At 40.3% G+C, this 22095-nt stretch overlaps 2 protein-coding genes across 2 annotated transcripts in view; both read left to right on the top strand.

Moving 5' to 3' along the window:
- The first annotated feature begins 1296 nt into the window (after positions 1-1296).
- On the top strand, positions 1297-4725 carry rrad (Ras-related associated with diabetes). The gene is made up of 5 exons (XM_040136568.1): positions 1297-1427; positions 1671-2061; positions 2852-2925; positions 3045-3249; positions 3728-4725. Exons 2-5 carry the CDS (start codon positions 1689-1691, stop codon positions 4003-4005), a joined length of 930 nt encoding a protein of 309 aa, XP_039992502.1. The 5' UTR covers positions 1297-1427; positions 1671-1688; the 3' UTR covers positions 4006-4725.
- Positions 4726-5589: 864 nt separating this feature from the next.
- cdh16 (cadherin 16, KSP-cadherin) overlaps positions 5590-22095 on the top strand; it is a 28212-nt gene continuing 11706 nt past the window's right edge. Inside the window, exons 1-10 of the mRNA XM_040136553.1 lie at positions 5590-5636; positions 5749-5847; positions 8010-8144; positions 8401-8530; positions 9292-9450; positions 11059-11255; positions 15877-16002; positions 17653-17803; positions 18954-19166; positions 20981-21057. Of these exons, the coding sequence (XP_039992487.1) occupies positions 5592-5636; positions 5749-5847; positions 8010-8144; positions 8401-8530; positions 9292-9450; positions 11059-11255; positions 15877-16002; positions 17653-17803; positions 18954-19166; positions 20981-21057 (1332 nt within the window). The 5' untranslated portion in view covers positions 5590-5591. The remainder of the gene's footprint in view (positions 5637-5748; positions 5848-8009; positions 8145-8400; positions 8531-9291; positions 9451-11058; positions 11256-15876; positions 16003-17652; positions 17804-18953; positions 19167-20980; positions 21058-22095) is intronic.

Below are 22095 nucleotides of genomic sequence, written 5' to 3'. Positions count from 1 at the left end.
TTATTTGTCTATTATTCTATTGTTTATTTATCTAAATTTCCCGCAAGAGACAAAGCAGAAAACACACGCTAATGTTGGACACATACACACACACACATACACACACACAGACACACACACACACACACACACACACACACACACACACACACACACACACACACACCTACGCAGAGTTCTACAGCTGCGCTGTAACAGCTAAAATCACGAGGGGGCAGCAACACACCAGGCAGAGCCTACGATACACACTGGGAAATTAAATCTGAGCATTCGGATGTGCCTGAGGAGCACATCGTATTGAGTGTTGCAGGCCACTTTTCCTGCCAGAAAATATATGTAAAATCCACTGGATACAAGGTTAAACATAAGAACACATGCAGAAGCAAAACAGGTGAAACGGACCTGAGCTGAATCTGGACACTATAACGACAGTTGTCTCTATTAATGTGTTGGATAAACTAGATATCTTGAATTGAAAGCATTTTTTGCATTATTCATCTAATGCATGGTTCAGTAAAAGCAAAGATTAGGGTATAGGTCAAGCGTGTCAGCTGAGATGGATTATAACTGCAAATGCAAGGACTTAGCCTATGGCCTTCATTTTTCAGACAGCAAGGTTGTAGGTGGAAAGCTGGGGGCGAATGATAAATACATATCGCCGTCTGTAGGATTTGTGTGTGTTTTTAGCATTTCCACCACCAAATGTAAGCCTTTATTTTTTTTTTTGCACGTTTGCACATAGAGGAATTCACGTGTGATGGCGGCCTACGGGGCTCTCAAGGACCACCGAATCAATAACGTGTATTTCGCATGTTATAATGCTTTTGTCGTGAAAAGTGAGACGACAGCGCGAGCAAGTCCCTCGCGTTAAAACGGAACCCCCATCATATTGTATAAGTGAGGCAATGACCTCCGGCTCAAAACTGATAATCAATTAAGGCAAGACAAGCGATGATTTGCCCATAAAAGCCTTCATCTGGTCCATCTGGCCTGTGCATTGCGCCCTGATACACCGTAACATCTTGCACCATGTGGGTAATCCTTCCACCATCTCTGAATGTATCTCCTAAATTGACATTAAATATTTATATCAGTCTGGCTTTGAGTGGGCTTTCCCTCTTCAAGGATTCATCTCTGGCCGCCCCCTCAGAGGTAAGCTCCTTTTGGCTATGCGGAAGGGAGATTCCTCTGTCATGCCCCCCCCACCCCCACCAGAGCTCCGTCTGATGTTACCATTACGCACCACTATAACAAGCGGAGACGTGATTCTCTGGGGCGAATCCCTGCCGACGTCACTCCCAGTCCTATATATACTGGCCGAGCAGCCGCTCGGATCAGACTCAAGCGAAACCGCTTTTTCGGCCACGACAACTCCTCAGACCAAGGATTATTGGGTTGCCTTCGTTGGATTTAATCGCCAGCACCGGGTAAGTGTCTTTAATTGAGACCTGCTTTTATTTTGCGTGTTTATGGTGAGTCGAGTTGTATCAACATGCGGTCAGGTCGGGTCGACATGTCAGAAAACAAATCGTTTGGTTTGATAATTGCTTGAATGTAGGCTACTGTGGCTTTAACCCTCAGTATATCTATGCAGTCATTTGCACTTGTCCTTTATTCAAATGCGATTAAACATACGATCAGAAATTTACGCGTTGCACATCTGTCCACAGATCCTCGGTATACGCACAATGACTTTGAACAAGGGTGACAAATTGCGGAACATGGACAGAAGGAGAGGAAGCATGCCGTTCCCCATGAATCTACCCAACTTACACCGGAGAAGCATGCCCGTGGACGACCGGGACCTGCGCGCCACGATGCCACAGACTGGACAAACCGACGAGCTGTCAAACCTCCTGCGCTGCACGTCCTACTCCCCGACCGAGCAGCACCGGGGCAGCTGCGCCTCGGACTCCTCCGACTCCGTGATCTCCACCAGCAGCGAGGCGGAGTCCCAGGTGTACAAGGTCGTTCTCCTCGGGGAGCACGGCGTCGGCAAGTCCAGCTTGGCGCGCGTCTTTGGGGGAGTTGAGGATGCTGGTCACGACTGCGACGAAGCAGGTAAATGGTGATGCTAAGGGATGAGTCATCCACCCTTGCAACCCCCATATACACTCAGAGACAAATGCGCTCAAGATGTCCAGCGTCCATGAATACATGTGATAATTAGGCCTTTCCAAGGTCAGTTTAGTCTACACAATACTAAACAATATATCATCTTGGACTTGTATACCTAATACTTTATACTTGGAGACAGAAGGTTTAATGAATGAAGTGCAGTTCTGAGATAATAAACATCAGTACTTTGGAGGGCACTTTCTACTTTTAAAATGATCTAACCCTTAACCTTTAAAATAAACAGCACCACTCAAGCATTAAAACACGTTTAAAAATAGATGTGATTTCTTTTAATATTACATAAAAGACAAATGAAGCCTTATAAGCTTATAATTCTGAATTATTTTTATCCATGAGAATGGTATTAAAGTTTAGCTGATGGACCAGAAAAAAAACGGAGTCCTTATTTTTGCACGCAAGAGTGTACATGCATTGATTATTGCTATTTCCATCTACAGCGAGGCACCAGTCCTGCCCTCAGTAGTACAGCTGTCAGAAACACATCCAATAGCATAGTGTGAAGGGAAAATATAAAAGGCCAATGACGGCTCGATCAGAGGCTGCGATCAACTTTCTGCTTCAGTGTTTAGACTGCAGAAGCAAAAGTGTGATACAATCAGCGTGGAGAAGAAGCAGCAACACGCAAAAACACATCAACAAACACGACTGTTCAGATAAGAGTTGCTTCTCTCCACTCTATCAGTGTGTAACATTATATTTATTTTTTTCTCAGGAAACACTTATGACAGATCTATTGTGGTGGATGAAGAAGAGGCATCCATTGTGTTGTATGACATCTGGGAACAGGTGAGTTTTCCATTTATTTCTGCGACGTTTGTCCATTGTCATTGATTCATCGATATTAGATTAGTAAAGGATGGGAGCCATGAATGATGCTGAACTCAGTATCTGCTTCTCTCCTGAAGGATAACAGCCAGTGGCTGAAGGAACAGTGCATGAGGATGGGAGATGCCTACATCATTGTGTATTCAGTGACAGACAAATCCAGCTTCGAGAAGGCGTCAGAGCTGCGTATTCAGCTGCGCCGGGCCAGGCAGTCAGAGAACATTCCCATAATCCTTGTGGGCAACAAGAGCGACCTGGTGCGGTCCAGAGAGGTGTCTGTAGATGGTAAGTCGGAATAATTAACTTACCACTGAGCCTAAAACGTGCAACAGTTGTGTGAGATATTAAGCCAGTAGAAATTTTAGGTCAGGGGAAGTGGATTTTAGTTGCTTTAAAAAAATCTAATTTTTAACACTTGAAGCTTAAAAGATATCCCTGCGGCTGTTCATGATCAAATCTAATAGAACTGGTTGGGTTTGACCTGCTTTGGTTGCATCAGGCCACATTTCCCACTTGATTGCTCAGGTTCAACCCAGGCCTACATTCGAATGCCAATTCAAACTAAGCTATCTGCCAAAGTTTTAACACTATTTTCTCTTAGGGATAATATATGCGGATAAAATATATGCACTTTGGGGTTACCTAGAGCATAAATTCTCACTTTGCAACCTAAAACTACTTGAGCTTCTACCTTAATGTTTTCTTAAATGTTCAACTCCTCAGAGCTCTAATTTTCCTTTCTCCATTTTTTCCTGTATTGCAGAGGGAAGCGCCTGTGCGGTGGTGTTCGACTGCAAGTTCATTGAGACGTCTGCATCCCTTCACCACAACGTGCAGGACCTGTTCGAGGGCATTGTCAGACAGATCCGCCTGAGGAAAGACAGCAAGGAGGAGAATGCACGACGCATGGCCAACTGCAGGCGCAGAGAGAGCATCGGAAAGAAGGCCAAACGGTTTCTTGGCCGTATGGTCGCACGCAAGAACAAGAAGATGGCCTTTAGGCAGAAGTCAAAGTCCTGCCATGACCTAACAGTGCTCTGAGGAAAAGATGGGACAGATGGACATTTTTTCTTTGGCCTCTGAAGACCAGACGCTGTGTGTGTTTTAACACTAACCCTAAAGGACTAATAGAGCTGTACAGAAATATATTTTTATTTTTCAGACACCAACCGAAAAGCAAAGAGAGGACTTAATTAGTAAAACATGACTGACATTATTCAAGTCATATCATGATAATGGTGATAACCTGCATGAAGCTTTGCAAACATTTATTTTATTTCCTTTTTTGTCTGCCTTAAACATATTGCTGTCATAATATGATCAGTATGTATGAAAAATCCACAGAGGCTTGTTATTTCTAATGAGTTGCAAAGATTGCTTTGCTGTTGGGTTATTGTTGTGCTCCTCTATTGGAGGGTATTTGTGTAAATACGCACAGTATATGAATGATGCTGAATGCAATATACAGTACATCTCATCATCCGAAAAGACACGGTAAAGGATTACAATGCTAGGTCACCTGGAGTCATGTTTACTTGAAATGTGGTACGCAGGTTCGTGCCTCGGCCAAGTTAATGAGGACTAGTCTAAGATAAGAGAAAACTTCTGTTATTCTGTGTTGTTCCATAACATTGAATTCAGGTTTTGAATGTATGAGTAAAGCAATAAGTTATATTAGTCTTGTGAACCTTGACATTATTTGGAAACTCTTTGTTTACGTTGATTTCCTTTTTCAATAAAATATAAAATCAAAACATAAAATCTTCCCTGTCATTATTCCTAAAGCAACATATTCAGCAGAATGCAACAGAAAAGGAGTAGCTGTTGTGTAGGTGATTTACATCCGTATAAATATTCATTTGATCATATCAGTGGACTGGAACCTCACTGGCCATTGGTTTTACAGGAGGGAAACAAGGTAGTTAAGCATGTGTATCTGAAGGCGTTAACCATTAAACCACCAAAGGAGTACATGTGCTCAATTTTTCCATCCAATTTAAACTCCTCTCACACCTCACAGAGGGAGCACACACATCATTTGGAGAAGGTAAGACACAAAACCTTTTGTTTAAAATGGGAGAAGAATTTAGTAAGTTTTCCAAGTAACTGGTGGCACTTCTTTGCCATCTTTATCATTGTCATCTGCTGTTGTTCAGCTACAGTATATGCAAAGTTTGTTGTTATACTTTATAGGTTTGAATTGGAGTTAATGAAGTATATAGGGCATTACTGTTACTTGGACACTGCACCCTTGCCTATGATTTGGTATTGCTCAAAAAACAGCTGTATCTAAAAGATACTCAACAGACATTAAGGCTCCAAGGAAATAACATAATCTGTGCGTCCAACTTGATTTTCACTGACAAAAGTTTTACTTCCAAATCAAAGTGGCTTTACTGAATCTTCTGTGCTACTGACTATAGTGGGGGCTCATTTGTTGCTTTAAACGGCTTCGTAGGAGTTTATGCATTAAAATCAGACTGTTGTGCATGTAAAAAACGGTGAAGTCTTTGAGTATGAAAGAATTCCATGGTGGTGAATCAGTAACAAGACAGAAATTGTGTTGATTGTTGGGCTGAGGCCATGTGGTTTGAAATGCTGTGAATATACCACATTTACAGGGACTCATGGCTGACAGAAGATCTACACCAATGCCGATCATAGCTCTCATAGTAAGATGTCGTCATTAAAAAAAAAAAAAACATAATAACTGTTATGCTTTAATTTACAAGAGTTACTGCATGAACAACATTACTGAGACACACTTAATATCTTGTTTCGCAGCTGGTGATACTTGGCACATTTGCGCCATGCTCTGGGGCAAATGTTAAAATTGGTGTCCCTGAAAACTACGATGGTATTTTCCCATGGTATCTAGCCAAGGTAAGGCATTTCAATTTTCCTTGATTTCACCAAACAAATGCTCTCCTTGTGCTCATAGCCGCTTTCTGACTGAAGAAATTAAATGTGTAGTTCTTCTTACAATCTTAACCCTTTTTCCAGATGTAACCGAGGGTGATAAAGCATATACATCTAAGTGAAAAATCAGTCAAAGCATACCATGTTGAGCAGGAGTCGTCATTCTCATATGCAATATTCATAAATATAGTAACTTGAGATTCAGGTTGACAGTAATTCTAAGCCTAAATTGTAAAAAAGCATTAAAAACTGTTGGAAAGGTTAAAAATTCCTGCATATCAGAGTGATCTTTCAGTATTTGATTAGATTAATGCAAAGTTCACTGAGGTGTCCTCAACACATAATTACTAAATCTCCTTGAGATTAAACCGGGTAAATGAATACGTCTCTCGCCAGCCTTTTGAGCCTCTTTTAGGGATGAGGCATGTCGTGAAAAGACCGTCATAGCTCTGTAGGTAAAAAATGACGGTATATAGCGTGCCAGAATTGCGTCAGTCCCTTTTTTTTCTCTGCCTTCTGTACTCGAGGTTGAAGATGTATGAACATGCTGTCGTCATCGCCGGACTATAATTGGAGCGTTCACAATGCTTTTCAGGCGTCAGACCCAGCCTCTGCATTCAGTCCAGCTGGGTGGCAGGCAGGGTGTTTTGTTCATACATGTCACTCAGACATCCCCTGGACTGTGCAACAGCATGAGTATCTGGCACTTTGATTGTTCGTATTGTGACACCACCACATCTTGTATGAAACATGGTCATATTTTCAGTCTTTGTGTTTGACTTTGTGTCATTAACACTCCCCAAATAGCATGTTAATGGTCAGAATGTAGGAGTTGGATAATAACACCACTTTCTGTTCGAAATGGAAAGGACGTCATAATTGCCCCAGATTCATTCAAGGTAAAAGCTCTTCGTGACGGTCTGTTCACCGGAGAGGGCTACACTTTCTCAGTTCTCCGATTTGAACTTCTTGAATGATCCATTCTGCAAACCTTACAAAGTACAAAAGCAATGCAAGATGTTTTTACTCATCTTTTAGGTCACTGTGAATGACCAGCCCCAACACACCACTTGCTGTAAATGTAGACATTTGGATCCTGGGATATTTTCGCTTTAGGAGGACCTTCATTTATGGAATTCAGAATATCCAAATCTTGTGCCTACTTATCTAGGCTGAGCCTTGCTGCCAAGCATTACGAAGCTGTATACGAAAATTCGGTCATCAGACAAGCTGAATGGCAAGACGCTACCTAAAAGAAAATTTAAAGGATAATGTGGGCATTATTCTATATTTTTCTTTATTGTCAACAAATCCCTCAAAAAGACTAAGACCAACAATGTGTTGGCCAATCTTTTAATACCTGCCTCTCAGCCGTAAGCCTGTTTATTCCCACTGAAGACATAAACCTTTAAAACTGGGTCACAGCTTTATAGTATAATTAATAAAGAGCTCGGTAATTTCCTAAAACAGCTGGGTACTCTAGGTTTAACTATTCAAACAGCAATAAGTAGTGTATTTGTTTTTAGACAACAAAAGAGGCCAATGGCCTTGTGGGGAAAAAAAGTGATACAGCTTGCAACATGCAATACTTGCCAGTAGGGTCAATTCATTGTTGGTTTTGGTCTTTTCACAGGATTTATTTTTGGTAAGAAATATCACCAGACTTAATGCGGGAAAAGTCAAGACGAGCTGCAACTAGTATGGGTGCTGCATTATTGTGTCTCTTAGTCCACATTTCACCGCAGAGAGTAATAGTAGGTTCCATTTTAACTGAACATGTGACTTTTCACCAGAAAACCACCAAATCGGCATCACTAGGCCAAAATGTGAAACGGTCTTTCTTGCATTTTTAGTTTGTGAGCAAATACTACTAAAATCATTTTATGTTTTCATCATGCTTTGTGTATTGTAACTGATCAGTGTTTTAAGCCTTTTTTTTCCTCAACTCTCATTGGGACTGCCCGTTTAAATACATGTTAAAATCAAATCACTGGTGGCTGCAGTAACTACCCTGCTGCTGCTCAGCTACTCAGTCCTCCTACACTTTTTTTCTGTTTGTGCATATGGCTTACTTTTAAACAGGAAGACAAACTCATGTTTTATGTATTTTGCTCTCTTCTGTACAGCTCCATAGCCTGCCGGGTAATTACAGTGACCTGGTGGTAACAGGGGATGATGAGGGGATATTCGGAGTCGACGCTCAGTTTCTGTACGCTCTGAAACCACTGGACAGAGAGAAACAGCCATCTTACTCTCTGCAGGTAGCGCATCATATCGCCCCTTATCATATCGCATCGCAGTAGTGGTAGCAATTTTCCATGCATGTCTTAGCTCATGAATCGTTGTCGCACAATCATTCGTTCATGATGCATCAAATTCAAATCATCATGTGTGGTTCATGTGCTTCAGAATTAATTGCTCTTTCGATTTTCATCAGATTCTTATGGGAAGGCTGCGTGCCGATTGCAGAGGGCGCTATTCAAAGATGCTTACAGGATGTGCTTGTGTGTACTGCAGGTGTCCTTCAGAACATCAGTGCACCGTCAGAGCTTCACTGTCGAAGTGTGCGTTATCGACAAGAACGACAATGTGCCCACTTTCATAGAGGAGAGCATGAGAGGCAGCGTGCAGCTTGGGCTTCTCAAAGGTACGAGACCCTTGAGCTCTGATGTCACCGCCGTACGCAGCCTAATTCGACCTGGGTCACATTGGTCAATCCTGAAATGCAAAAAGTCATTAAATACAAATAACCATTTAGTTTTTCCTAAACAAAGGAAAACATAACTAATGTTTCCCTGGAAACTACAACTGACCCTTAACCTCAGTATTAATAGAATCAATGACGTGGAAAACTAGAACAGTTACATTTTGATTACACTAAAAAAGACTTTTCTGCAAACTGTCACACGGCTTAGCAATCACACTGGCTCAGATACAACATCCCAAATGCATTTTATTTGAATTAAACAATGTCTCCTATTCTTGGAAGAGACGGACAATATAACCATTGTCAGGACACACGAGTATGATTAATAATATGTTCTTTATCACTGCTTAAAATTCATGATGGTCCATACAGCTGCATACATCTTGAGCAGCTTCTTTTCTTGTTTTCTTTTTTCTTTTTCTATTCCAGATGGTCCACAAGTGTCAATTGCTAAAACCAGCTCTCCAGCTACTAAATAATGTTTAATGATATCATAACTTGGGTACCAATATAATTTTACCGACATGTATATACAAAACCGAACACATACTTCAAATGCTTGCATGTCTTTACTGTTATTCCTCCTGATTTGTGCAACCCATGTTCTATCCTTTTCTGTATAAATCACGAGAGACGGTGGGGAGAGATGTCTGTGATATAGAAGGTAACATTCTTGACTCGTCACCACCCGTGTCTCTCAGGGATCCCATTCATGCAGGTGGAGGCGCTGGATCGCGATGACCGCAACACCGCCCACGCTGACCTGCGGTTCAGCCTCATGGAACAGACACCCAGGATTCCCTCCAGTCAAATGTTCTTCATCGACTCCATCACCGGAGAGGTCTCCCTCACTGACGAAGGTCGGTCCCACCTCGTGACTGAAGGGAAAGTGTTAAGTTAATGTGATACTTTGTCCCCAAAGAGAAGTTTTGGTATGCATTTTGTTTTCCCAGTGAGGTCAGAATGCAGCTACAGTGCTGCACTCCTGATACAAGAACACACAGTGTCCTCCAGTTTAGAGTCAACTACCTGCAACTTCAGAGGCCTATTCTTTTCATGCACTCAAGAGTGCTTTCTCATTTCTTTGTTGCATGTTAGCAATGTCTGAACAAGCCACTTAGTTGTGGAACCACTGGTCTTGGTTTCATAATCCTTTAGTTTTCACTAACATGGCCACAAAAAATAAATAAAGTCAATTAGCATTTTGCAGGTATATTGATATCAGCCAATAAGTAACAAGAAATCACGATGATACAGAAATGCACAGAATGTAGCTCAGTACTTATGTTGGTCTCACTTCTTTAGGAAATAAATTTAAGGTATTCTAATCAAAAATGTTTATCGGATTTGTTAAAATGTAAAATATTGTTATCACTATCTGCCTCCATATTCCAGTATCTGTCGGGCTCTAAAAATAAATGCCGTGCTAATTTGGAATAAAGTTTTTAAAGTGTCAAGAGGAACCTCTACTGGTGGTCCTGAAGAGAAGCTACGTAGAATGACGCGAACCCTCACTTCAACGGCCCTAATACTTGTTACTTGTAATAACTGTAGTTTTTAAAATATGATTAGAAAAAGGAGAAAAGTTTGAATTCATGAAAATGAAAAAGGTTCACTGTTACATCCTTATCTCATTAGATATTTCAAAAAACTAGTATTTATCTTGTTAGGATTCGTTTTATTTGACATTCAGTCTTACTGCATATTATATATGAAATAAAACACAAATAATGTGTTAAGATATGATACAAAAGTATTGCAGTTATGTTGACCAATAATAGTTCTTTTTAGGCAAACAGGCATGTACATGCAGTACACACTCATACTTGCCCTAGATGCAGTACAGTCGTGTTTGCTGGTGCTATTTCTGTAGCTCTGCTATTGCCCTTTGTTACGGCTTGGCAGGAGCAGGATGACTTTCACGCTTGCCGGTACCTTCCAGCCAGCACTGCCGCTGATTTCCACACAGCTTCATGGTAGAAGTGAACATCGAAAATGACCCCCTTGATTTTCCTTTTCATCTTCAAGCCAGCTGTAACTAATGGTTATAATTACCCTTATAGTGGGTGTTCATGTTATTTCTCTTCCATTTAAGCGAGAAATTGAAAATTAAGTGATGAAAACAGCACTCAGGTGTTTTAGAAAAAGTTTAGCGCTTGATGTGTGTAATGTTGCATTAAGAAATACAGCCAGCAATTGGTTTTCTCTGTTTCCGTAAGCCTTCGCATAATTATGTTGTGTTTGTATGTCATTTTTCCTGTTTTTGTGTTTCTCAAAATTTGTTATTTTCCTCTGCATGACTTGTTTCTCATACACCCTGGGACACTGCACACGCACACGGTGTCATCAAACGCGGCAAAATAAAGAGTGTGGATGTCTTTGCAAAAGGGGTTAATTCTGAAATTTAGTTAAAAGAATCGTTTTGGAATAAAGTGTTCTTGTATCGTGCATCCCACTGCGACCACCAGGAGCCTCTACTCTGGACCCAGAGATGTGCGGCCGTTATAAGCTCTCAGTGATGGTGAAGGACATGGGTGGGAAGGCGAACGCTTTCTTCACCACCGGCATCGTTACTGTTGAGGTGACTGGAAACACCTGGGCATCGCCCGACCCTGTGCGACTTCAGGAGAACCTCCCAGGCCCGTACCCCATCCCCATCTCACAGGTGACGCAGCAAAACCCTGAGCACCACGTAAAGTACTCATTCGGAAGCACCTTAACTCAAATCCGCCACTTTAGCACGTTTTTTACATCTACTTTGATTTTTGCCATAAATCACGCAAACAACTTGGGTTAGTGCTGACTCCATGGTAAATGCAGTTCCAGCTGTTATATCATATTACAATAAAACAAACTCTGTCAATAGCCTGGACTCTGTAAAGTGGCATCAATTTGCCAGTTGCTGTTTTTAGTGCCTCATGGGTCCTCATAAGTGACCAAATACTGAATTATTGATGTTGTTCAAATGCCATGGATCCTTTCAGGCTACCTCCTGACTGAGTCACTTTAACTCACATGATCACCCACTCTCCAACCCACCAATCGACACCTCCGCCACCCTGAGGGGTATTATACAAAACTAACAGCTTAAAGGCAAAATCCACCCTAAAATGCACTTCACACGTGGTGTATTTATTTTTTACTTGATATCTCAATTGTTAAAATAACCTTGAAGGTTGCTTTGTCAAATTCAACAATTAATCCATCAAAAGAAAATTAATCAGCAGTTATTTCGATAATCAATCGATAATTTAGGTCATTTTTTCAAGCAAAGATGCCGAACATTCTCTAGTTTCAGCTTCTCTTTCGTGAGGATTTGCTGCTTTTCTGTCTTTTATGTTTTTGTAAACTGCATATCTCTGGGTTTTGAACTCTTGATTGGACAAAACAAGACTTCTGAAGAGATCATCCTGGATTGTGGGAAACTGTGATGAGCATTTTTCTCTATTTTCTGGCATTTTATAAACCAAATGAATAATCGATGAATCGACAAAATAATTCACCAGAGCAGATGATAATGAAAATGATTATTAGTTGCAGCACTAAATGCCAATAAAGTTTGTTGAAATTAAAAATTGAAACTAAACAATGGAACAGTCCCAACAATGCTACCTTATGAGGATATGGGCACATTCTCAGATCTAAAGCTAGAAATCCTGTGTTCAAATAAGATTTTGGATGCAGTCTCTACCTCAAAAAGGTTTATAAGCCCACAGCACAGAGTCAGTCGACATTTCATTGAGGACCAACTCCAAAAAGTGTCATCTGATGATATCTGATAATCAATCAATGCTCTGAGTTCTGGTTAAAAGATATCTTTTTAGGAGTTAACACTACTTTCTCAATCATTGCGTTACGTAATGTAAATTCGGTTTGAAGATTTCTCTCAGCCTCTTGTAACATATTACTGTCTGTGTCTGTCCCTGGTCTAACCTTTTGGTTGTTATAATATTATCAGCTACATGTCTATAAATAACTCAAAAGCCCTCGGAGCTTTGGTGACACATGGAAAAAAAAATAACCAGCAGTGGCAGTTATCCTTGGTGAGGAAATTTTATAAAAGTACGCCTGCTGGGCAAAAAATAAACTTTATTCATTCACTACTGAGGACTGTGGAAACAAAGAGGCTTATAGAGCTGATTTTGAATCTGAATTAAATGCATTGTGCAGGTTCTGAGAGTTGCTGTGACCAGTAGATACATCACAATCCACCCCCCACCACCTCCTGTTTTCTCCCGCCTCCCCCACACTCGCCCTCAGCCTCTCATCTCTCCTGTTCTAACAGCCCCTTCCACCCACTGAAAACGTGTGGATTCACAAGTGTAGGCACATTTCATTTTTTCTGTTTATTTTCAAAGCCCAGTTCAAATCTACAATCAAATTTCTCTTTTTCTCTTGTAGGTTTAATACACTAATAAATCAGTGCTCTAATACAGAGTTTGGTGGCTTTGAAATGGAGAATGAAACCTCTATTGTTCCGTCACTTAACCGTCTACATGAAAACCATTTAGTTACAATGTCCCATTTGTCCCCATCCAGAATCTAAATCAAACAAAAGTGGATTAGGTGAACATGGATGTTTATTTAGGGGAAGCCTCATTTCGCCCACAATGAGGGATTGCAGTGCTGTGCTCAGTAGGTGGTGGGACTAACCACTGTTATGACTTACAGTAATAGTCATGTTCAGAGACCCACTCTATGGATCTCTCCCCCAATACTGTCTCAGATAAACAGAGCAGTCATGTCCACATCCACTCATCTGTAACAAATGTTGTGCTGACTATGTCCGTGGTGTGATGACATTTTGACAGATACTGAAATCAATCTGTTGCTCAGCACACGTTATGCATTTCTGCCAACGTCCTCCTTTTGTGCAAAAGACAGTTATAAAAGTACGCTTCAAATTGCTGTTGTGCTCAATTTGACTGATTCTGCAATCAGATCAAAAGAAGCTCTGGCTTTAATTTTAAATATGAAATCCAGGCATTAGTTAGGGTTCAATCTGTTATCTATTGCATGTTTCTGATTGCCTGCCTAAAAGTTGGATTATGTAATGCAATCAGTAGAACTACTTGAACTGAGTAATGCGACATGGGGCATTGTGAATGAATGCTTCAAGGCTCTTGAAGGCATTGAATTGTCAGTTTTCACAGTCAAAAGAAAAATTGATTATTCGTTGCAGAAGTTGTTTGAGCCCCACCAGACCTTCGTCACAAATGATACTTGCATCAATAAGGGGCTTCAGGTAACGTTAGTCATCAGAGGTGATCTCACGCTGGTTTGAACAGCACCGACATTAATGCTGCTATGTTCAATATTTTCACTTTAACCACTGATAAAATGATTACGTGTAATCTGAAAGGTGTCACTCATAGTGACAAGTCCACAGTTCTCCTCAGCTCTTTTAGCCTCTTTCAGCTTATTGTTTTATGGCCAGCAACTTAACTGTTTTGGTTCACTCTCACTCAGCTCTCATCAGTGTTTTCAGTAAAAAAAATCTCTGAAAACACACTGTATGCTACCTGACCAGCAACAAATATCAGACAAAGTTATGTTACTAGCTGGTTAGGAAAGTGTAGCATTTAGTAGCTGAAGAGCCGGATATTTCCCTCAGGAGTTGGTGGAGATCAAACAGCACTTAAATGGGAGTGAATTGTAAAGTGGCCAGAAACGTGACTCCAAATAAATGCTAATGTTGCTCCATATGTGCTGGATGTGTAAATAAGCAACGGTTTGCTAACTTATTCGCCCTCTCAACTTTTTAAGGTGATAATGTATCAGTGTTTTGTTTACAGCTTGTTAACACTGCCCCCCGGAGGCCAAAAAAAACATTTATTGTGGGTTTAATGTTTTAAACCCCAAACACATCAATTCTCCATTTGTTTCAGTCTCTGTAATACTTTTGTTCTGCCTACCCTCCAAAATACAAATTGCAATTTGATCTGTCACCTGCTAAAGTAAACATCGATTGTTATTTTGAGGTTTGGATACTTATGATCTTCCAAGCAATATAAATGCCTCTGCTTCCTCCAAGATATCCAATATTTACCTGTATCAATATCCAATCATACCTATATTTTATATGGCTATAACTATAATGGTTATTACCATTACTGATTAATCTGCAGATTATTTTCTCAATTAATCTATTAAGTGTTGTTTTTGATAAAATGCCAGTTATAATTTCCCAGAGCCCAAGGTGACATATTTAAATTTTTAACACTCCCAAAGCAAGAGATATTTAGGTTACTTTTAGTAATGACAAAGAAAGGCAGCAAATCCTCACATTTGAGAAGCTGTAGACAGCAAATGTATGGAATTTGGCTCGAAAAAGTGGACTGAGACAATTAGTCATTGCAGATTCATTTTCTATCGATTGACTAATTGATCAATTGACAAATTGTTTCAGCTGTGATATTTTAGTATTTCCTGATTTTGTGTGTAACGCAGGCCATCCTGCTACTTTCTTTTATTCAGCAACTGATTACTCTCCACAGCACACACAGACACAGGGCACTCTTGACACAGCTTAAACACAAGCTATCGGGGGAGACAGAACGTGCTCTGCAAACTCAAACACTAATGGATGCAAAACAGATGACTTCATAGTTTTGTATAGAACTTTATATAAAACAGTCAGTGGTCATTAATCAGGCCTTTAAACATATTTCTTTAAAGTTCTGAGGTCTAGAAACTCAGCATAACACTCGGAGGCAGCCAGCTGTGTGAAGTGGCTTTGTGTATACAAAAGCAGAGCGTTTGGGCAGCCATCTCCAAAACAAGGGAGGAGAGTGTGACAAGTGAGTTGAGGAAATACACATGCCCTGGGTGTGCATCAGCTGTGCTGTGACTGGGCTCCTCTCCTTGTTGGGTGCTGTTTGATGGCTGCTAGGGCCCTTTCAGCTCCACTGCACAGCCCTCTGTCAAGGGCTATAAAGCAGAGTGGAAAATCCCCTTCAGCCTGCATAGTTAGTTTTGGCTGTGCTCTCTGTTCCACATCATTGTCAGTGCATTTGGATGGCTTCTTATCGTGTAAACAAATGGTAGCTTAGCTTTGTACTTACACATCATGCAGGCCCTGTTGCAAAGCTTTCCAGGTTTACAGTAGAGGTCTACTGCATCTTCGTTTTCATGTTGCTCCCAGATAGAAACCACCACCACCACCATTTTATAACGTAGACAAAACAAGATATCGACATTTTTTATGTCATGTTTACCTCACTTATGTGGAATTTTGTATTCATTAAAATTTTTTCTTGTTTGGCTCTATGTGCGTGTTTACGCAGGTCAAATGGAGTGGAAGTCAGGCGGAGTACAGTCTGGAGGGGGAGTTTCCAGAGATGCTCTTCACCATCAGTAGGGAAGGAGTCATATATCTCAACGCCCCTCTGGACAGAGAGACACAAGACCAGGTCTGTGCAACCGCAAGCTAAACATCTCCAGCACCTAGTAATGAGTATCAGTTTATGATTACTCTTTGAAATGTCTCACCATTAGAGCTGCAGGGGCTACTCTATTTCGATATGAAAGTGAGAAGCCTTTATTCCCATGTTTGAACTCTGTTATTTTGTGCTTGTTTCACACGTGACAATAAATGCGTGCATATGATATAATGATCTAAATATAAAGTTTGCTCTGTTTTAAAGCTCATTATTTTGTGGTTCTCACAAGATCCTCTCTTTTAAAACCAACAGAATCACACGTGACATGTTGTGCTACTTTTCCCTTTTCAAGTAATTCTCAGTGGATTTTATTCCCTTTTTAATCATTTTCAGCAACTGATAACTGAGAGCAAGATTGCTAATTCAAAATGCTGAAGAAAAACATCAATTTCTCATGCTGTTCATAAAAAAAACACTCCTATTTTAATTATCTGCCTTAATTTTACTTACAGCTTAATGATCTTAATGATTTCATTAAAGAGACCCTGGCACACATTATTGCAACAATGCTGAGCACTGAGCACAATCTATTTTTAAACCGAACAGAAGCAATTAGGGAGACAAACCAAAACCTGAGAAGCACAGCTCTGTTCCTTGAACATATCCTGCCTGTGGCAAAAAAAGAATAATTATATTATGACAAGGATTATAAACTCGCTGTAAGCTAAGAGAAGGGTCATTATTTGTGGTAGAATTACAAATTGCATTTTACTCTTGAGTTTTGCACACAACGTCAGCTCCTGAGAGCTTTGAATGGCTCACTGAACAGTACATTCTGGCACAAATGCCCAAGTGGCCAAAGAACAACACAGAAAGACTGAGCTACATCAGTGGATGTGATTAGTCTTTAAACAGATGCTTCTAACACATTGTATTTTCTGTCTTCTGTAGTGACCATGTTATGGAAGGTTGAAAATGCTCCATCAGCCTGACAGTTGTTTTAGAGTTTTAGGTCTGTAGCTGACAGGAATAAGATACAAGATAAGATTTAGCTTCATGTTTTTGCTACAACACTTTTCGGGACATTGAAATGGATTAGTCATTTTAAAAGGTACATAATGTTAATTGAAGTACGCTCAGACAAAAAAGAGGAAAAGGTGGAGCAGACATAAGGTTTTTGCTACTTTTCTACCCTCAGTGACTTAAAGGGTTGCAGATGCTTCACTCCAAAAATGATTGATAATCCGTGGACGTGCTAAAGAGCGTTTTGTCTGAATACAGCTCCATCAATCAGTCTGTATCCTTCGTGAGTGATGGTGCTCATTGAGCCTTTTCACATTTTTAGCTTTGTGCCTCCACCTGCCGGGGGGCAGAATGATGAATTTAGAGATGCCCATTTATGCAGGTTGTTTGTCACTTTCATCCATCCATCCATCCATCCATCCATTTTGTTTACCAGCTTACCCTTATTGCAGGATCCTATCCCTTCATGCACTGGGCACTGGTTACCAGTCTACCAGTCTACTGCAGGGTGGCTTCATCCGTTTCATTACCTACTGTAATATGAATATGAGTATCAGTGCCATGAATGTGACGCTCTACAGGATCTACCACTGTGGTCACAATATAAAGGCACCACAACCAGTTGACCAGATACGTCTCGTCTTATTGTCTTGTCAGTTCCAGATCAGCATTGTGGTTGAGCGTCCAGATGGCAGAGAGATTGCCAAGCCTGTGGAGTTGAGGGTGATGGTGGGCGACGCCAATGATAACAGACCCACCTTTCCACAAGCACAATACCATACTGTGGTCAAGGAACTGGCTGCTCGGGGTAACTGACGGCTTTTTATATATTTAGCGGGCTCAAAGAATATTTGGAAAAAAATCTTGGTTTGTAAAAATGCATCGATATGAGTCTCAGTTTTGCTACTCCAACATGTGTTACAACTGGGGCTTCAATGATTAGTCAATGAATCGATTAGTCAATTGACAGAAAAATGGAGACCACTGCATTGTATGCTGTTTTCAGCATTGTAAAAATGAAGATTTCCTGGTTTTCTCTGTCATATTAAACTGAATATCTTTAGGCATTGGACTGTTCGTCGGACAAAACAAGACATTTGAAAAAGTCACATTGGACATTTTTCACTATTTTCTGACATTTTATAGACTAAACATTTAAGAGAGAGAATAATTCGCAGATTAATTGATAATTGGTTGCTGCCCTAGAAAACACTGCCCAAAACTGCTCTGAGTTATCAGTTTATAGTAGGATGTTTACTTATTACATCACAGTGGTGATTCAAAGCAAAACTAACATGCTGTAGTGTCAACAGTCACAATGTTTCCAATTACTGGTGAAGCAGAACAACATAATAAAACAACATAATGAGGCCTCTGAATAATGTAAATACTCACATTTACTGTAAAATGGGAATATTGGTTTGCAACAAGGTAGAGAAACCCTGTCTGGAAGTGACAATACAATCATGAAAGGACTGAGAGTGCCAGATACCTTTTGTGAGAGCAGATTGGGATTTTGCCAGGACAAGGGGAAAACATTGTTACTCCTACCCATGCTCATAAAAAGCACAGTGTGCTGTGACCTATCAGTTCCTGGCATAAAAGCCTTTTTGTTGATGCTTTGAAATGGCTGATTTCCTGGAAATGAACTAGACAGGTCAATCTGTTAATCTAAGTGGAATCACTGAGTGAGGATTAAATGAGAACGCTATTGTTACAGAGAGGAAAGCCTCTTTTGATTCGTTGGCTGTATTACAGAAACCTGGAAAACCTGGCAGAGACGTTTAGTCTTCAGGGAAAGTTGTTTGAGATTCTGATTTAAAATTTAAAAAAAATTAGAAATTCAGCAATTAAAAAAAAAGGTATCTTAAAAGATCATATGACAGCGAATCGGTTCGATGCTCTTGTCTTTTAGAGAGCCTACTTTTACCCTTCTTTACTGGTGTATCTTTCCCCAGGGACAGAGATCCTGACAGTGCAGGCAGCCGATAATGACGATCCCAAGACAGACAATGTGCGGATCTTCTACCGTTTAGTCGGGCAAATTCCAGAGAGTCCCCGTGCCCTCTTCAGAGTGGACCGTGACTCAGGGGTCATCTCCGTCCAAGCTGACAGTATGGAGGGCACTGCACCCCAGTACACCCTCACCATCACTGCTGAAGACGCCAAAGGTGACTATGGATCATGCAAAATAAAGCCTTCCTTATAATGTGAATTTTCCTTTTACAACCGCACTAAGTCTCACAAAACTTTGAACTATGACTTGCGTCTTTAATTTTATGCACTGGTATTTCCTGTTCCTGAAATAGAACATTATGTTGGGAGGAACAGAATATTAGAGATGAAGGTAATTTTTTTTTTGATCAAATAGTTTTTTATTGATTTCTAGGAATTAAAGTCGTTGGACTTTTAAGTTAAAAATTAAAACTATGAAAACTAACAAACTGTTCAGAAACACACATGCACATATACATGCAGTAACTATTAATAAACATCTAAAAAAAACATAAACACATAAATAGATTTATTACATTGCAGATCACAGTATATCTGTACTTCATATCCTTTAAAATGAGCAAGTAAAGTGATTTTTAAAAATTGTTTCTTTAAAGTCTGGTTTACCCCCTTTCATATGTTACCTATGAAAGATTTTTGGCTGGATCACAACAGCAGGGCCAGCTCTATAAATGCAAATGTCCGAGACTGACTGACAGACTGGCTGACTGATGGAGTGATAAAGTTACACCATTGTTTGGCTGGCCGAGTGTTGGAGTTTCCCCATTGGCCATTGCTCTTTCAAAATGAATTGATGCAAACAGTTTCTTTTGCATCATCAGGGGGTTGTTTGCAGTAGGGGCGGGCGATACCCCGATATTTCTGTCCGATAATAAAGGGCCAGAATCGCAGATATCGATACGGATACTTTTTATTATTAAAGGTGGCTTATGTACTTGCATGTAGGGGAGAGCAATGTATCATGATTTATAAAGTATATGCATCATCAATAGGCTAAATCTTAATACACGCATGAGGTATATTTTTTAAATTATATTAAAATAGTTAATTTAGATATCACATGTAAGTGGGCTGAATTATCTGAATTATTTTACTATTTTACTATTTATTTTATTATTTATTTTATTTGAATATCTGAATATGGTCTATATTTAATCAGTCTGCTAAAGTAACAGCTAATAATGACCAATTCCAGTTTGAAAATGTAACATAAACCAATACTGAAGATCACATTTGACTAAAATACTCCTTCCCTCTCTGAAAAGACTCTGCCAGTGTACTCTGAGTCAGACGTCTTTCTGGGGCATTTCCCTCCTCCCCCCTTTCTTTTCTGTTCCAGCTCAGAGTTCTCTTTCTCGTAATTTTTTAAGTGTTTAAACAAATTGGTCACAGTTCGCAATGTTTTCATTTACAGCTGTAAAGTAGCTCCGCACGATTTCTCCTACTTGTTCAGCCATCACTGTATTCATGTGTCGGACTGGTGCCGGTAGTCAGTCCAGCCAGTTATTTAACTGGTAATGGCGTAGACTACATGGCCAATAACAGGGCCCATTACATGTCAGTTATAATGAATAGAGAGTTAGCAATCAAGCTGCACATTGTTGTAAGGACACGATGTGCGAATATTAGGAGAGAGAGGGAAAGAAAGCAGTGATAAAAAAACAACTCAGTTACTGTGCCAAGGAATAACATAATGTACGCTCACCTAAAGCCGCTTTCACAATAGCGGTCACAAACAAAAGTTTATTAGATTTATGAGCCACTGTGTCAGTGGCATCCTTGATGCTGTAGTGTCCAGGGGATTTATGTATGCTAGCCTCTGGTGTGACAAATAATGTGGTCTGCGTGACTCATGGATCAGGGTATGATGAAGGCAAGATGAGGTGCTTCCTGTTTGCTCAACATACTTTATTTGTGTGGTGGGCTGACCTTGAGTCACTAACAGAAGCTGTGATGATGTCCCTGGCAGGTCTAAACAGTTCCTGCACTGTGGTTGTGACGGTCCAGGATGAGAACAACAACCCACCGGTCTTCTCCCAACATGAGGTATGAGAGCACGTGTTCAAACAGACTCACATACGTCCTGTTCAGGACATGATAAACAATACCGTTGGAAAAAAGGCAGGCCAAACATCACAGGCCATAGTAAGTGGCTATTGGGCTGCAGACTGTGAATCCGCTCTTCAGGTCGCTGATCTAATTTTCCTGGCAGGGAACTAGATATGCCCTCTAATCTCAGGCTTATACCGACGGGACCATGTTATTGGAGGAGTTTTATTCAGTTCTTTGTACTCTAAGTGGACAGTGTTGTTAGAGTTGAATCCGATACGGCTTTCTTTGGAGACTAGTTGCCATTCATTTATTTATGGCCAAATCTACATCATGACTAGACAGTGACATCCAGTACCATTAACATGTTAGAAATGATGTAAGAATCTATGTCGTCGTAGATATTACAATCTCACAGAAATTTCTGTATCATCTAGTTCTCTATTTCGGCAGCTTACTGGTATGAATCTACACAAGCTACTCTCCAGCAAAGAAAATGTTTTACTTTTAAACATACACTCTTTGCTTGAAAGGGGGCTGTAAAAAAAAGTTTTTTTTTGTCACAAAGAACAGCAGCTTCGGTCACAGTGTGTTTAGTTATAACAAAGTACAGTGCTGATGGGTTTTAACAGCAGACAAAAGAAAAAAATGATCGTCTACAAAAGCTTCTCTGTGGTGATTTCACGTTTTCCACCACTCACAGCTGAATCTACTTCTCCACATCTTGCTCACAGCCACCTTTTAAGTCCCTATTTCACAAAAATCACTTTGGGGATTGTGTTACTTTTAGATCGACAGTTGTGGGGTCCCCTGGTGGCCTTGGCGTTTAGCCGGCGACTAGGACCCGCAACGTCCCATGTGGTCGGGGATCTGAGTTGCATGTCATTTCCCATCTATCTCTCCCCTCATTTCCTGTCGCCTCTCTAGTTAGCTATTAGCTGACTAATAAAGGCATAAAATGAAGAAAAACATAATTAAAAAGACTTAAGCAATTGTGTAAATCCAACCCGACTGCTTATACACTTTAATTTTCTA

The sequence above is a fragment of the Xiphias gladius genome, chromosome 1 (genome assembly GCF_016859285.1).
Source record: "Xiphias gladius isolate SHS-SW01 ecotype Sanya breed wild chromosome 1, ASM1685928v1, whole genome shotgun sequence".
Lineage (NCBI taxonomy): Eukaryota > Metazoa > Chordata > Actinopteri > Istiophoriformes > Xiphiidae > Xiphias > Xiphias gladius.
This window is presented reverse-complemented; position numbering and strand designations above follow the sequence as displayed.

Coding starts and splice junctions, on each gene's coding strand:
- rrad (XM_040136568.1), top strand. CDS start 1,689: ATGACTTTGAACAAGGGTGACAAATTGCGGAACATGGACAGAAGGAGA. Junction 2,926..3,044: donor TGTATGACATCTGGGAACAG/GTGAGTTTTCCA, acceptor TCTCTCCTGAAG/GATAACAGCCAGTGGCTGAA. Junction 3,250..3,727: donor CAGAGAGGTGTCTGTAGATG/GTAAGTCGGAAT, acceptor CCTGTATTGCAG/AGGGAAGCGCCTGTGCGGTG.